Source organism: Corythoichthys intestinalis, chromosome 8 (assembly GCF_030265065.1).
Source record: "Corythoichthys intestinalis isolate RoL2023-P3 chromosome 8, ASM3026506v1, whole genome shotgun sequence".
Classification (NCBI taxonomy): Eukaryota; Metazoa; Chordata; class Actinopteri; order Syngnathiformes; family Syngnathidae; genus Corythoichthys; species Corythoichthys intestinalis.
Genome location: NC_080402.1, coordinates 53506928 through 53524373, shown reverse-complemented (window position 1 = coordinate 53524373; position 17446 = coordinate 53506928). Strand labels below are relative to the sequence as shown.

Genomic DNA, 17446 nt, shown 5'->3' with positions numbered 1-17446 from the left:
TTTATAGAATGTGAATGACAATATTAAATCAAAATGAGAAATATACTTTTTTATGGCCCAACCAACACTCTAAAGTGCATTTGTTTTAATTTCCTAAGTTTTTCAAATGAATCAAATCTTAATAAAAAACAAATTAATAAAATTAAAATGAACACAGAAATGAACTCATTATAGCCCCCAATAAGCAATAACACTAAAGTTTCAAACAAGACATAAAACATTCTGTTACACATACCAATGGCAATTTATTTAGTAAAAAACATAAGTATATACAAAAATATATACAATAGTACAAAAGCCCAAAAGTACAAAAATAAATAAAAAGTTCACTTTTGGACAGGTACCATTAAGCTATACAGTTGTTTTTTTTACATTTTACAGTTGGTTCCCAAGAGGGCATCTCTTCGCCAAACCTCTCTTCTTGTTGTTGCCAGCCACCTCACTTCTTAATTATGGTTTGGCCACCACACGCTTTTGTTGAGCCACTTTTGCCAAGTGGGACCTAAAAGACAAAACATCTGTCAACTCTGCTCGTTCTTACATCATTTTTCCCCCCACAGATTTTATAGGTGATATCGTGTAATATACAGTACCTGTTCCTTTAAACTTCAGTTTAAGACTGCGCTTGAGTGTGCGACACGATCTTGGCATCATGCCGTCTCCGTGCAACGTGCCTGTAAATAAATATCAACTTTGTGTCAAAAACAATGAAATAAGGAATAACAAATAATTTAACAATGTGTTAGTAACAAGTGTGGTACAATGGAACGTCCAAATCTTTGAGGATCCGAGTACAAGACCCATAATAATTATTGTTTGTCTAATAAACATGTACTCTATATACTGTATTCGCGTATAGGTCGCAATTTTTTTACTGACATTTTTCTATACGACCGATATGCTGTCCTCTCTGACCATGTCCCAATTTAGACTGTCGTTAAACTTCAAAAGCATACAACTGAGCATTAGCTACTTACGCTAACTATGCAGGCCAGTTCAGCTCCAAATAATGTACAACCAAGTGTCAAATATTGAAAATATAGTCTTTAAATCACAACAAAATGTACCGTGTTTTGTGTTTCAGTCATAATGGTATCGAAAATTGGCCCAAAAATCTTCTATATTGCAACTTATACGAGGGTCAACCTACAGTAAAATGCCTACTTTTTAAACAACAAACTAGGGATGCGACCTATACGCTCGTATATATGGTAGGTGTCCTATTTGTGTGCAGAAATACCATCGCGTAGTAGAAAAAAAAAACACATTTAATACGCACGTCCATCGTGATAGTAGTGCACTAATTGTCCTATTAGTTAGGACAAAGAGCGTGCTAGTACATAGACCTTAAGCTGCATATCAGATATCAAACAAATGCTTCAATTGGCTTCCATAGTATCACCTTTGGAACATTCTATTTCAGAGGTTCCATTGTACAGTTGTAAAAGTGCCCTACACCATAAGGAGACCTTATTTAACTCACCGTTACCTTCATGCTTCTTCTCCCTGGGGTAATGGGCAGCTGAGTACTTCGTGCCGGTCAACTAGAAAAAGACCGAGAAATAGAGAGTAATTTATTGTTTTGAGTTTGTAATGTCCTGTATGATTTTTGCAGTCTTAGAAGTTATAACAGTTCAGTCAGTCAAGTCACTTTTATTTATCTTTGTGGTGTCCAAACTATGGCCAGTTTTTATTGACCTGCAGCAATTCATGAAAATATCAGACTATGGCACGCACAATACTGTATGCTTGAATTCAACCTACGTTAGGGCTAAACAACATTGCAAAAAACTGACATTGTAACTTTTGGGGGGTTTGCGATATACACTATATTGCAATATTAAAACTACAAGAAGTTTCACCAGATGACTTGAATGGTTCTATTTGGGAGGATACTGTATTGCATTCGGTATTTTATTAGATAATTTTACATGTGTTTCTCCCTTGTTTCTCTCTTCATTTATCATTGTATTCTTAATTTTTCTTTATTTTATATCATTTTAATAATTTGTCAGATTCTTCATTATAAAATGTTATCTTAGTTTCTGTACATTTTTTTACTGTTGCATTATAAATTGAAGGTACTTCAATGTACAGTGGTACCTCCATTTACAAAATCATTGGTTCTGCGTCTGTAAGTAGAGACACATTGTAAATGTAAATGCCCTAATCTCTTTCAAGCCCTCCAAAATTCAGACATAAATCTTTTATAATGTATAAAAATGCATCAAAACATGAAACAAATACATGAAATAACAGTATTGCATGTTTATTTATATATATTTGCATTTATTGATAATAATTAACAATTATAATAATGGAACTATTGTGCATGCGCACATTGTGCAGGCCTACGGTCAGTACATTCTGTTGTACTTATCAGCGTCAACAGTAGATGAGCTAGTCAGTTAAAACAAAGTTTGTCTCAGTCGTGTAAATATATAGTAGCACCTGTTAAAATGAGAATATCAAGTGAAAGTTGTTTAATTATGGAAATTTAACATGGAAGAAAAATTTCATCGAGCCAGAAATACAATAGTTTGCATTTTGTTCATTCATTTAATATGTCAAATTCACCTTTCAAGTTGAATTGCAGAACTACAACAACCTTTTCAAGACATTCAAATTTTCTTGGTACTACTATAAAATATTTGTTGCAATATCTCTATTATTTTTTGGTAGCATGCCTGAACTCGTTTACTGCCATCTACAGTGATAGACATCCTAGTTTGGAAACCCCTTGTGTAGCTTGTACACCGTTGAAAAAGCTTCATAGATAGTAACATTGTCAAATTAGACTTACTTTCTCCAAGCTGCAGCGGTTCTTTTCCAGTTGCTGTTTCACATCCCGGTAGCACCGGCCAACTGCCAAAACACATTTTTGGATCTTGCTGGCATGGCTGTGGCCTTTGGCGGAGTACCCGTCCGCCAGTCGGACGAGCAACTTCACGCACTCTTCCATTTGCTGTGGAGGAGCCAATAAGGTCATTTTTGAATGCTTGCATCTAAAGGTACACGATAATATCGGTCACCGATAATTATCGGCCGATAATGGCAATTATGACGTCACACAGATAATCCAGATAATAAAAAAATTCAACCGATAATGCAATCCGATAATTATATACTTGATTTAGCCTCCAAATGTGCGCAACCGAAGAATTCAGCACGCCGCCTCCTCAAACCCTCCCCTCTCTGAAGCACCTGAGGGAGGAGGGGTTGAGGAGGCGGAGTTACACGACAAGAAGTAGTTGAATATTATGGCGGCTGTTACTAAAAAAAAAAAACGACGCTCTCGCCATCTGTACCGCAGAAGTTCCACGAGAAGGAAAGAAAGCGTCCTCATTCAAAACCACTAACCCAGCAGTCATTTAAAACTGCATCACAAAGATTTTTGGAACGAATACGAGGCTGCTGCTAGCGGGAATGCTAAAGGTATTGTAAACACAAACTCAGTTAAACTACAGGGCTTGTGACGATACAGAGTCAGGCTGTTTGGGAATGCAGCCCAAGGCGGGTGGTAAATTCGCATCTAAGGCTAAACACCGGCACGACTGGAGACAAATTGTCGGCAAGTAGCCGTCTTCCGACAGAGCCCGCTGCTCTGGCCGGTCCGGCAGGCAGCCGCGGGGCGGGCCAAGCCCGGTTCCCCGGCTTCGGGACCTCCGGCGAACACCCGGTTTCTCGAGCGTTCCCCCATGGCGTGCGAGCAGAGCCAGGACCTGAATACCCGCGGCGAACCAGCCGGGGCGGGCGGATTATCCGGTACGAACGTAGCTGCCGCCGCCGAGACAAATCACGACTTTTGTTTTTTTACCGAAATGACCCGAGAACCAAAGCCCTGGATAAAAAAATAATGCAATTTATACGACCACCCTTCTTCATGAAAAACATGCCAATCACATCATTTTTTAACCACGGACATTTGGACAAGTGATGTCCAGTAAGCAAGCTTATCATGACGGCACAGTGGTTAGATAATAATTTAAACATGGAGAAAACGAAGTCAGCCAGTCAATAATGCATTCAGTATGTAAAATGACAAGCGGTCAGATGACTTTGTAACGCTGCCTTTATTTTCGGCTTAACAAAACTCAGGCACAAAACAACACGCACACGGATGCGAGCTCCAACGCTGTCCAAATAGTACTGCCGTGTATCAGTTTAGCTGCTGTAAAGCAAATGTCGTGAGTGCCGCAAATGTAAACAAAGCGCTGCAGAATGGGTACATGACATCTCGCTCTTTTGAGTTAATCATTTTCACGGTGTGCAACAAAGCATATAACATTAGCAATCGCTTTTCAAATTATTTACAGTCACAGTAGATAATCAAAACTTATTGGCACTTATTAACACTTATATTTTAAATATGCACATTCCTGTTGTAATGAAATAACAATAATATTCTATAGCCACAAATATTATTCAAAATCTTTCCTTCTTCCAGGTTTTTGGTAGGATTAAGTATAATAATGTATTGCTTAAAATAAGGCTGTTAAGATGATTTTCAGCTAGCTATTTTTCTTCCAAGAAATCTGAGAGAAATACACTTGAAGCGCTGGCAGATAATTTCACTTATTTCCAATAGATTTACACTTAAAACTGACTAGTTTTAAGGAGGTGTGTTTTGCAGTGTATGTTATATATGTTAGGAATGGCTTGCTTTTAAAGGCATTTTGTGCAACTTAAGTATTTACTCTGTAAGTAATTGTTGCCAAAAGTTTAACATTACACAATGTCAGACAATCTGTCATTATTTAGATGGTAAATGGTGTTACACTTATATAGCGCTTTTCCACCTTTCTAGTAGATGTTGGAATTGACGACTTGTTCATATTTTATGTTGAAAAAAAGACCAATAAATTATATTTTTGCACAGTAATATTTTCTTTTGTGTGTACTTTAAAATTTTACATAAATCTTTTAATAGAATTATCGGCTTGACATTATCGGTTATCGGTTGGAATCGGGAGGAAATTATCGGTTATCGGTATGGGTTGAAAAATGTATTATCGTGCATCACTACTTGCATCCAAACATTGAGATGAGGGTGTGACGCGGAACCTACCTTGCTGATGATGTTAAGGTTTTCCTTCTCCTTCAGCAGCTCCTGCCTGAAGCCGATGCCTGAGCCGGTGGAGTAGTGCATCGACAGGTAAAGCTCGCCCATTTCTTGTATTCTCTTCTGGGCCTAAAGACAAAAAAACTTGTTATGTTTTTGGTCAAGTCAAACAATGTTGGCTGTTTGAGACTAATGATTTCTAACTCAGTCACCTTTGTGGCACTGCGTTCAAACGCCAAATATTGCAGACACTGGTCCAGTTGCTGCTTTCTGACAATCCATAAACCGAGGACACGTTTCTCTCTCACACACAAATCATTCAAGATACCTATAAAAAGAAAAAAAAACACCCACCTGTTAGGAAATTATTATATAGATGCAAGATGTTCCATTTAAATCATTACTGTAAAATTCAGCTAACATACTGTATTCCCTAGTGCCTTCGGCAAGCAGTTTGAGCGTTAACGTAAGAGATCATAGTGTGATTTTAATGTTCCTTTATTCAAAAATATTTAGAATCAAGTGTCATTTATTAAAGTGTAAGTGAGTTTTAAAGTGCTCAGTGTTGCCAACTTGGCAATTTTCTCACTAAATGTAGCGACCTTTTTTTTTTGTCAAAAGCAGCTAGCGACAAATCTAGCAACAAGTTACCATCATTTCTTTTTGTACTGTATTGTACTTCTGGTCCATTTAGTTTGGCTATGATAAAAAAATGTTAGCATTCATTTGTAGTTCTAAACTTATTTTGGGTGCTTTTTAACTCACTTTTTGATTCCTCTCTCCTCCAGCATCCATTACAATTAAAGGCAAATTGGCAGTTATGCAAATTTGGTGATGACACTTTTAAGATCGCCAATAGCTACTTACCTCACTGGGTAGTTGGCAACACAGAAAGTGCTACTCTCTTCTGTGATAGTAGAGAGAAAAACTACAAACCAGTTTTTTTTTGTTTTGTTTTTTTAACATACGCTAAATAAACTTTAACATCTGTAAATCCTACTCACTTTGGCGAATTACAGCATTATTTGTCCATTACATTTGTGATTTGTTACTTATGCTAATAAATACTTACAGAAAATCAAACTACTAATGTTGGGTATTTCAGCCCCGCCCATCAACTTTGAGTGCTCTTTAGAGCTATATATAGATAAGAAACGTATCCTCCAAACTGACCTGTTACATGCTCTTCTTGGTTGTCACTCAGCCTTCCCATTGTAGCGCCGTTCCTCTCTACGTACTGGAAGAAGATCTCTGCGATGCCCTTGGTTAACATGCAGGCCTGAATGAGGGAAAACAATTATGGAAGATTAGATATGTAACATTGTATGAACTCTGCTTAAATATTTAATGGTGTGATTTCAACCTTGAGGAAGAATTCCTTTTCTTTCAGGTGTTTACTGATCATGGAAATCACATCATGGTCCAACTGAGCGCTGGAGTCAGGTTTGCCTGTTGGGCAGCACCAGTCCTCCATCCCCTTATACTCCTGCTCCAGGCTTTCCAGCAGACGACATACCTGTAGGTTGAAAATAAGTATGATTGTGAATATAATTTATATGAACCAAGTATTTTAAGGGGGAGGGCTCCCAAAACTTTCTACCTACCTGTGCCCAGGTCTTGTGGAAAGCCAGAGAGGCAATGACCACTTTGAGGTTGCTGTCTGTTTTGCGCAACAGCTGCAGCCAGTTAGTTGTCGTATTCTCAACGTTGTCCATTTTCAAATCCATGTCATTAGCAGTAGTCATCCCTATTGCAGAGCCTCGGCCTTCTGATGAACCAGCAGTCAGCTCTGGTAGGTACTCTACAGTCAATAAGAGAAAAGAACATGGATGAGCAACCAATGATCAGAAGTGGGTAGTAAGCCACTTAAGTAACTTTTTGAGAAAAATGTACTTCGAAGAGTAGTTTTACTAAGCTATGCTTTTTACTTTTACTTGAGTAGATTTGTGAAGAAAAAACACTACCCTTACTCTGTTACTTTTACACAAGAGTTGTTATATTTTTCCTCTTTACTCAACATATTAGATTTATTTATTTATTTATCAGCGATGCCTCGAGTAGCTCTATCAATTTCACCAATGAGACGTCGCAACTAAATCACATGACTCCATTATACCAATCAGACGCAAGGGTACCGTTCTATGTTCACGCCAGCCTGTTCAATCATGTGGTGTCTTTAAAGCACGATTAAAAAATGAAGTACAGTGGTACCTCTACATACGAAGTTAATCCGTTCCAGGACCTTGTTTGTAAGTCGAAATGGTCGTATGTCGAGCAGGATTTTCCCATAGGAATACATCATAATTCCATTAATTCGTTCCACAGCCCAAAAACCTGCGCTAAATCCTTAAAAAATACTGCTGGTACTATTACAAATGGCAATTACATATAGCAAAACAAATAAATAATAAATACAAATCGGATTAATAATATAATAATAATAATAATTCCTGTAATAGTGTAACGAAACGGGTTCTAATAAGGCGGACGTTTTTTTCTGTACCTGAAGGCACCGCAGGGCTGACGTGACAAAGAGGGAGGGGAGCGGGTGAGAGTTTACTTTCGCTTTCAATGCTTTCTTGAGAACATCGTCAATTGCGGCAGACAGCAGGCGTTTTGTGTTGAATAAGTTGTGAAAGAAATGATGAAAACGTGGCGAAGCTGGCGATTTCTCTGGAGATGTTACCACAATAAGAATTGTCAGCTTACACATGGTGTAAACCGGAAATACATCTCACTGACGATAGCACCAGCATATTAGTAACTAGTTTAGATGTTCAATGTATTTCTTGTTGTTGTTTGTGTATGTGTTTCTTTTCTTTCTTCTCTTGTATTTCTTTTCATCTGTCCCCCCATAATCCCTTCCTGTTCGCTGCTTTGTCATAATAAAAAGGTATTTTGAATGATCACAATGGGAGTATGTCAGACTCTCCATGTGAAACATTAAAACTGTTCAGAATCCGGGCACTTAGACTTCCATTCTCTGTGTCAAACAGCTGAACAGGACAGGTTTAAAAAAAAAAAAAAAAAAAAAAAGAATTGTCAGCTTAACTAATAAAGACTGGCGAACGATGGTCGGAGGAGGACCGTGGAGATGTATTGTTGAGCCATTTCACCCCACGCTCATATTTTTCTGTCATTTGCATCTTCATTTAGAAGGTAAGCGTCAACTTTTTCCTTGTTTCACCACCTGAACCAACCTTTTCTGAAACCTGTGTTGATTTGTCACACAAGAAAATCCGCCGTGCATTCGTCTGCGGTGCTGCCATTGTCGTCGTATTTCGAGCATGTCGTCGGATGTAGAAACAAATGGCGAGTCAAATTTTACGTCGGATGTCGAAAGGTTCGTGTGTCAAAGCGATCGTATGTAGAGGTACCACTGTATTTGACATAGAGCGTTGCCCTCAACATGAGTCGAAAGCGTGGATTTTAACCTCTCTCCTAGTTTTTATTTGGCACCGATTGACCATGGAAAACCGGAGATATGATCCTTTTCATTTCATAATAGTAATTTTGAAGAAACTATTCACTATTAAATCTAGGAACTATTTTCACCACCAGAGGGCACTCATGTTCTTTGGACGAATTATGATTCTTTTTTTTTTCTCTCTCACTCTCTCGTGGGAATTCATAACAACAGTTCATATCGATAACTTTGTGCTCAGTAAGAAATGCCATTGTTTGAAAAAAAAAATGTCAGCAGTTATTCACCATGTTACTCATTAGGTGAGTATTCTTTTCACCAAATACTTACTTATACTTGACTACATTTTTTTGGACGACTACTTAACTTTTACTTGAGTAATATTTTTTTGAAGTAACGCTACTCTTACTTGAGTACAATTTTTGGCAACTCTACCCACCTCTGCCAATGATGGACAAATTGAGTGGTTTGACTGATTACCAACTGTAAAACTATGAGGTACCATCATGAGGGGTGTAGGAAACATACATTTGCACAAGTCAGAAGATTATTTATTTACTTAAAATAATGTTAAATAACAGGATTTCGCAGGATTTTCTTCTTTTTTTTAACGGACGATTGCTGTACAAAAATCCTGGTTAGGCGGCAGCTTATTCGCAAATTTCATTGCCTATTTTATTGTGGAGAAATAATTGAACACATTTCTCTAGATAACGGCAATCTTAACGTTAACCTGAAAAGTATACAAATGATAGAACATACAACACAATATATTCTCCCCCTAAATTTCATTTTTACAGTAGACATGAATAACGTTCACGTTCTTAAATTTGAACTGAAGTGGACAACCGCGATGCATCGTTTGAAAAACGAGGATTAATGATCACAGACAACAGGTGTTGTGCCGAAAAATAGCCGCCCCGCGTGAAATGTCCCCCCTAACGGGAACGCCCACATGTCACTCGTACAAACAGCTTTTTCTTACCAATCGGTGGACACGGAAACGACTTTCTTGTCCCGTGAATATGTATTATTTTAGTCTGCGTGATCTAATAAATGTTGTACTGTAAATATGTATTATTTTACTCTGTTAGAACAAATAAATCTTGTACTGTGAATATGTATTATTTTACTCTGCTTGAACTAATAAACGTCATACCTGCGTGATTGTCATTGGGATATGGTCGTGAAAACCTGTAGACAAATACATTTCTGTTCAAAGATGGTTATGTGGCCCAGTCCACGATTTGTTACCAAAATACAGTACTAATATTTTGTGTAATTTATTTATTTAAAACTTGATTTTACAGTCGTAAATCCATTACTGTAATGCGTCCATGAAAACATTTGATGTTTTCACCTCAATAAAGCGTTTTAAATAAGCGCTCCCGTCAGGGGGGACATTTCACGCGGGGCGGCTATTTTTCGGCACAACACCGGCACGCAGAAGAACACGAAATATGCATGTATATTGTCATATTAAATTCTAAAATGTAGTAAGCGTGCAAACGATTTCACGCGACGCTATATTCAAAGTGTTATTTTTGACTCGGCAATTCTGAATGACATTTAAAAGTTTGCTAAATGTTAGCTGTAAAGCGTTAAGCTATTGAAAAGTCCTTGAACGCATAACGACCAAAACGCGAATTTACACGGTGGAGTTCACAACAATTTGGCACGACGCAAAAAGGTTTTGGCAAATAAAACAAGTTTAATCAAACTTACCTCCCAGCCATTCAACGAATGCAGAAAGTTCAGACGTGAGGTGTTCCATGGTAGAAATGTCTCCAGATGAGTCGCGTGCCTAAGTTCCGATGAATCGCTTGCGCTCGAATGCAGCATCTGACCGATTACCACCTGCTCCTTTGGATGCTGTTGAGATGCTCACGTGACATCAAAGGCCAGGTCGTCTCTTTGTGACGTCATCATGTTTTGGCGCCACCTCCTCTGGACAGCCTACTTGAGAACTACAATTATTCAACTACTGTAATTGTTTTTTTCTGTCTTTTATTTAATTTCTTTTTATTTATTCATCATTACTAATCATAAAAAGTATTTTTCTTAACCCTTTCAGGACAGGTGGCACTACATTGGACATCCATTCAAAAATTATCACTAGCCTAACTCATTCACTGCCAAACAAGGTCATAGATTACATGTTGTGGTTGTTAGTAATAGAAAGAAATGAATGAAATCACCAATTGACGACAATAGAGGTCTAATCTATTTCAACAGTTAAAATGGATTGGGCGTGTATTGCCATCAACAGCAGCCAACGAGTTAAGCTGTGAGGTCATAATAGATTTTTTAAAAATACAAATAATAATAATCTAAATTTATACATAAAATTGAATTTTTGTTAGTGTATTTTGAAATGAATGCCCTTTGATAAAAAAAAAAAAAAAAATAGACAAATTGTGGAATATGGCCCTCAAACTGTAAAATAATGCAATATTGGGTATTATTATGATAAAAAGCTTTTTTCCACAGTGTTTTTTTCAATTTTAATAATCTTTTTTCCACAAAAGCCTTTTTACTTCATAATGTTGTTTTTCAACACAATGAGATTATAAAGATAAAAAGAAACACTTCCCCCCAAATTCATTTTTTTTCATAATGTATTTGACTGACAGCACTCGCTTCATTGTGCTGGAAAATGACGATATGAAATATAAAGGCCATTGTGGAAAAAGACAGTATGGGGGAAAAAAGTCTGTGAAAAATGCTTATCTTGTAAAATCTCATTGTGCCGAAAAACCACATTATGAAATCTAAATGCCATTGCGGAAAAAGACATTAGACAGAGGTTCCAAGGAGGCATGTGTGTCATATGTGGCGCCGCCTTAACACAAGTCCAAAACAAAAAGCTTTTTAAGTTATAATTCTTGTGAATAAATGCTTAAATCCCTGAATTCTTTATAAATGTGGATGTAAAACAGTCTCGATTCTTGGTTAAAAGCAAAAAAATGGGCAGTTTACTTCACATAAATATGTCAAAGAATGATGCTAGTCTGTTAGCTCGTTGTTATGATAAGGGGTTGAATTTTCCGTTGAAAATTCTTGCGATAATTTTTTTATAGATATGGACGTAAAACAGTGTAAATTCTTGGTAAAGCAAAAACCGGGCAGTTGGCAGTTATTTGACGTAAATGTTACGAGTTATGAAGCGTCTAATTTCTCCAATTGATTTTTTTCACCACATTTCAAAATGCATGCATGGTACGAAAATTTAATAATTGCCTTGAATCCTCGAACAAATCACACTTGAGACAATCCTTCTTGTTAGTATGTGGTCCAGATTTCGTTCTTTTCACTCCCACCGATATCTAATAAATGAAGCTGAGTCACATAGCCCCCTACGGGCAGGTGGGGCGCAGCAAATGCCAAATGTGTCCAGTCAAGTAATTTGGATGTCTATGTCTCTTCCTTCAGGTTTTGATGAGAACATTGAGTCCCAAGGCGAGGTGCTCCTACAGGAGTCCTTCAAGTGTGGGATTCAAAGATACCATTCAGAATAGGGAAATATAGACATCTCTTCCTCTTGAAGAAGTCCTTGGTGGTCTGCAAGGTAGTCAAGGACGACAATGTCCTCTTTAACTACATCCATAAACCTCCTCTTTGGTTGTCCTCTCGACCTCCTGCCTGGCATATGGAAATCCAGCTTCCTTTTGCCAATATACTTACTATCACATGCCCAAACCATCTCAGTCCGGCCTCTCTGACTTTCTCTCCAAATCCTCTAACACAGGGGTGTCCAAACGTTTTACAAAAGGAGCCAGATTTGGTGTGGTAAAAATGTGGGGGCCGACCTTGGCTGACGTCTTTTACATAGAACAATATATTCAAGCAAATTTTAGCAAGCCATTCTGTGTGTCACATTTGCTTTATTATTTTTTTAATCAATAATTTCCACAAAGTGTTGCAACTCGCCTTGGTGGCGTTCTCTTTCATCTCTTCTCGCTGTAAAATTAAACTAGCTTAAAGTTGCTTCAATTTCTTGCTACATATCTTCCCTGTAATCTTGTCGTACATGTCAGCGTGTCTGTTTGGTAATATTGCCCCACATTGAACTCATTAAAAACAGTGACTGTCTCTTCTCAAATGAGGCAGAAACAGTTTTTGCGTATTTTAGTGAAGAAATAGTCCAATTTCCACCTATCCTTGAAACATCGGCCGTCGCGGTCAACTTTTTTGTTGTTGTTGATTGTCGCCATTTTAGAAAATTGGGAGTAAAATGTCACGCGGGGTAATGTTGCTTAGAGTGCTGCTGTCTTTTAGTGGGTAAATGAGAAGCAGCATTTAGTGTGGTAGTGTGTGTCTGGTAGCAGTACTGCTGAGCAATTTATTAAGTCTGTGTGCGGGCCAGACATTATTGATTTCATGACAGAGGCTGGGCGCCAGATGAAATTTGACCACGGGCCGCATTTGGCCCCCGGGCCGGACTTTGGGCATGTCTGCTGTCTAACATTTGCTGTCCCTCTGATATGTTCATTCTCATTAAAGACGTTCATTCCATTTCTTCCTGAGATAGCCGAGATAAAGCTGACAGAGCACCTGAAGGAAGACCCTCGCAAGTTTGCTTTTTCGTTGGGCCGAACCTGGACATCGAGCAAGATTGTTCTGAAGGTTAGACGCTCTTCCACTCCTCTTTTCCTCCTTCGGTTTGACCAGTGTGAGATTTCCACACATGGGTGACATAGGTTGTGGCAAAAACAATAACAGTTTCAAAATAAACAAATTGATGCAGTGATATGGCTTCTACAGTAAATGTGCATGGAAGAGTGACTCAAAAATTTTCACACCATTTTAAACACTGTGTAGCGCTAGATCTAACAAAATGTTGCCGTCATCTTCAGCATGTGCTGCTTTACAAATGGTGCCCCATACGTGAATGCTCATCTTTCAGTGTTCATCATGAACATTTGTTCATTCGCCCCTCCCAGTCAAAATGGATTAGACGTCTAGCATTATCATTTATGCATGAAGGGGTTAAGTGAGAATTTATGGGTCGACTTTGTCAGCAGCCAAATAAAATCATCAACCAAAGATGAAGTAGTACTTCGTTTGCTGTATTTTGCACTTTACAGCTGCTGCAAGCCTGCATGCAACTCTTGACTATTTTATTTCTATTATGGTGCACGTGTCCTGCAAAATGACCCCCCATCCCCCATTTTGAAGGTTTATTAACAGTCACTAATTTTGGTATTCAAGAAAAATACTTATACATCCTCAATTATTATATTATTTATATTTTATATTTTTTTTAAATCAATATATATATCACGTGAATGACAATATTAAATCAAAATGAGAAATACACTTTTGTTATGGCCCAAACAACACTCTGAAGTCAATCAAATCTTAATAAAAAACAAATTAATAAAATTAAAATGAACAAACACCGAAGTACACTCATTATGGCCCCCAATAAGCAATAACACTAAAGTTTTCAAACAAGACATAAAACATTCTGTTTTACATATCAATGGCAATTTATTTAGTAAAAAACATAACTATATACAAAAATATATACAATAGCACAAAAGTACAAAAATAAATGAAAAGATTACTTTTTGGAAAGGTACCATATAGTTAGTTATACAGCCGTTTTTTTACATTTTACAGCTGGTTCCCGAGAGGGGATCTCTTCGCCAAACCTCTCTTCTCGTACTTGTTTGCCAGCCGCTGTACTTCTTAATTATGGTTTGGCCACCACACGCTTTTGTTGAGCCACTTTTGCCAACTGGGACCTAAGAGACAAAACATCCGTCAATTCCGATTGTTCTTACATCATTTTTTTCCCCCCACAGATTTTATAGGTGGTATCGTGTAATCTACCTGTTCCTTTAAACTCCAGTTTAAGACTGCGCTTGAGTGTGCGACACGATCCTGGCATCATGCCGTCTCCATGCAAGGTGTCTGTAAATAAAAATCAACTTTGTGTCAAAAACAATGAAATAAGGAATAGCTGCAAATAATTTAACAATGAGTTAGTTACAGGTGTGGTACAATGGAACGTCCAAATCTTTGAGGATCTGAGTACAAGACCCAGAACGATTTTTGCTTGTCTAATAAACATGTACTTTACTCGCAAATGTTTTAATGACATTTTTTATACGCCCGACATGCTGTCCTCTTCTGACCATAAACTTTAACAGCATACAACTTAGTATTAGCTACTTACGCTAACTATACAGGCAAGTTAAGCTCCAAATAATCTACAACCAACAGCCGAAGCTGCAAGTGTCAAATAATGAAAATATAGTCTTTAAATCACAAGAAAATGTACCGTGCTTTGTGTTTCAGGCATATTGGTATAGAAAATTGCCCCAAAAACTGTCTATATTGCAACTTATAGAAGGTCCAGTTACAGTGAAATGCCTTCTTTTTTAACTACAAACTAGGGGTGCGACCTCTACGTTAGTATACTAGTATATGGTAGTTGTTCTATTTGTGTGCAGAAATATCATAGCGTAGTAGGGGAAAAAATATATATTAAAAAGCACGTCCATCATGGTACTAGTGCAGTAATTGTCCTATTAGTTAGGCCCAAGAGTGTGCTAGTACAGGGTGACCCAAAAAAAGTTTACACTGCCATAATACAACTTAAATGCCATGTTTATTCAGCTTAGAATTAGAATTTAATCACAAATTATACATTATTGTAAAGAACATGTACAGTACACTCTATTTTTCAATGTGTCCTCCTTAAGTGTCACAACAGCCTCCAGGCGCCTGCGGAACGCTTGACAGGTCTTCTTTATGTAGGATGCTGTCATCTTTTCCCAAGATCTAACAATGGACCTCTCCAAGGCTGCCACAGAAGTTTGTGGCTTCTTACAGGCACTGTCCTCCACAGTTGCCCATATGCTATAATCCAGGGGATTGAGATCTGGACTCTGGGGTGGCCACATATCACCTTGTCAATCAACTTTTTGGTCCGCACAGATCGGCACTTCCAGATCCAGGTTTTCGTGAGGCTGTTCCAGTATCTTTCAGCTTCTTTTTAACTTTGTAGACTGCACATTTGGATATTCTCAGATTTGCTGCAATCTCAGTAGGTGTCAGACCGGCACGCAGCAATTCAGGTACAGCTAAAGTTTTCTTAAACAAGCAGTCAACTGAGTGTAAACTTTTTTTTGGGTCACCCTGTACATAGACCATATCAAGGATATCAAATAAATGCTTCAACTGGCTTCCATAGTATCACTTTTGGAACATTCCATTTCTGAGGTTCCATTGTAAAGTTTTAAAAGTGCCCTACACCAAAAGAAGACCTTATTTAACTTACCGTTACCGTCATGCTTCTTCTCCCTGGGGTAATGGGCAGCTGAGTACTTAGCGCCGGTCAACTAGGAACAGACCAAGAAACAGAGAGGAATTTATTGTTTTGAGTTTGTAATATGCTGTATGATTTTTGCAGTCTTACATGTTCTATCAGTTCAGTCATTCAAGTCCCTTTTATTTATATTAGCTGTGTCCAAACTATGGCCCATGGGCCAGCTGCCCAATTTTTATTATTATTTTTATTAGTATTTTTATTTTTATTTTATTAGATTATTTTTCCTGAACTTGTCCCTCGTTTCTCTCATTTATCCTTGTATTCTTAATTTTTTTTAAATCTTACATTCTGTCAATAATTTGTCAAAGATTCTTAATTATACAACTGTTATCTTAGTTTCTGTACATTTTTTATTGCTGCATTATAGATTAGAGTTGTCAATGTACAGTGGTACCTCTACTTAAAAAAAAATTGATTCTGCGTCTGGAAGCACATTAAACTTGAATTCAGCCTATATTAGGGCTGAACAATATTGGGAAAAAAATGAGATTGTGACTTTTTGGGGGTTTGCGATATATTATATACAGTACTGTGCAAAAGTTTTAGGCAGGACACCTGCCTAAAACTTTTGCACAGTACTGTATTTTTTTTTTTTTAATTATTAAATGTATTAGGATCATGGAAGCTTCCACTTGGAGAAAATATATACATACAGTATATCCTGTATATACATAATATAATAAAAATATACAGTACTATGCAAAAGTTTTAGGCAGGACACGTGCCTAAAACTTTTGCACAGTACTATATATATATATATATATATATATATATATATATATATATATATATATATATATATATATATATATATATATATATAATTAAAAAAATATATTTTATTAGATTATTTTTCCTGAGTTTGTCCCTTGTTTCTCTCTTCATTTATCCTTGTATTCTTAATTTTTCTTTCTTTTATATTATTTCAATAACTTGTCAAAGATTAGTCTCTGTACATGTTTTATTGTTGCATTATAGATTAAAGGTACTTCAATGTACAGTGGTACCTTTACTTACAAAACCATTGGTTCTGCGTCTGTAAGTAGACACGTTGTAAATGTAAGTGCCCTAATCTGTTCCAAGCCCCCCAAAATTCAGACATAAATCTTTTATAATGTATAAAAAAGCATCAAAATATGTAACAACTACATGTTACAATGAGATTATTGCATATATATTTATATATATTTGCATATATTGCCTAGCCTGTATTCTGTTGCATTTATCAGCATCAACACTAGACGGAGCTAGCAGATTATACAAAGTTTGTCTCAGGTGTGTAAATATACAGTAGCACTTGTTAAATTAGAATATCAAGCGAAAGTTGTTTAATTTTGGAAATTTAACATGGAAGAAAATTTTTATTGAGCCAGAAATATTATAATTTGCATTTTATTCATTCATTTAATATGTCAAATTCACCTTTTAAGTTGAATGGCAGAACTACAATAACCTTTTCAGGATATTCGGGTTTTCTGAGTACAACTATAAATTTATTTGTTGCAATATCCCTATCATTTTATTTGCTAGTACCCCTTAATTCAATCACTGCCATTGACAGTGATAGACATCATAGTTTGGAAACCCCTTCTGTAGATTGTACCCCGTTGAAAAAGCT

At 37.0% G+C, this 17446-nt stretch overlaps 1 protein-coding gene across 2 annotated transcripts; it reads right to left on the bottom strand.

Annotated features, from left to right (window-relative positions):
* Nucleotides 1-402: 402 nt before the first annotated feature.
* On the bottom strand, nt 403-10339 carry LOC130920874 (triple functional domain protein-like). Of its 2 annotated transcripts, XM_057844395.1 has the most exons (10): nt 10212-10339; nt 6667-6863; nt 6426-6578; nt 6236-6341; nt 5275-5390; nt 5069-5191; nt 2804-2965; nt 1484-1544; nt 594-674; nt 409-502 (listed from the first exon to the last, which is right to left on the bottom strand). In XM_057844395.1, exons 1-10 carry the CDS (start codon nt 10258-10260, stop codon nt 447-449), a joined length of 1104 nt encoding a protein of 367 aa, XP_057700378.1. In that variant the 5' UTR covers nt 10261-10339; the 3' UTR covers nt 409-446. The 2 variants fall into 2 exon arrangements, with proteins under 2 accessions (XP_057700379.1, XP_057700378.1); XM_057844396.1 differs by lacking the exon at nt 594-674 and having other exon boundaries at nt 403-502; nt 1490-1544.
* Between the last annotated feature and the right edge of the window lie 7107 nt (nt 10340-17446).

Bases quoted from the DNA above. Each gene is read 5' to 3' on its own strand.
- LOC130920874 (XM_057844395.1), bottom strand. From the start codon at position 10,260: ATGGAACACCTCACGTCTGAACTTTCTGCATTCGTTGAATGGCTGGGA. The intron at 6,864-10,211 runs GTAAGTTTGATT...TATTGACTGTAG, and splicing joins ATTCGTTGAATGGCTGGGAG to AGTACCTACCAGAGCTGACT. The intron at 6,342-6,425 runs GTTGAAATCACA...TCCCTCATTCAG, and splicing joins AAAAGGAATTCTTCCTCAAG to GCCTGCATGTTAACCAAGGG.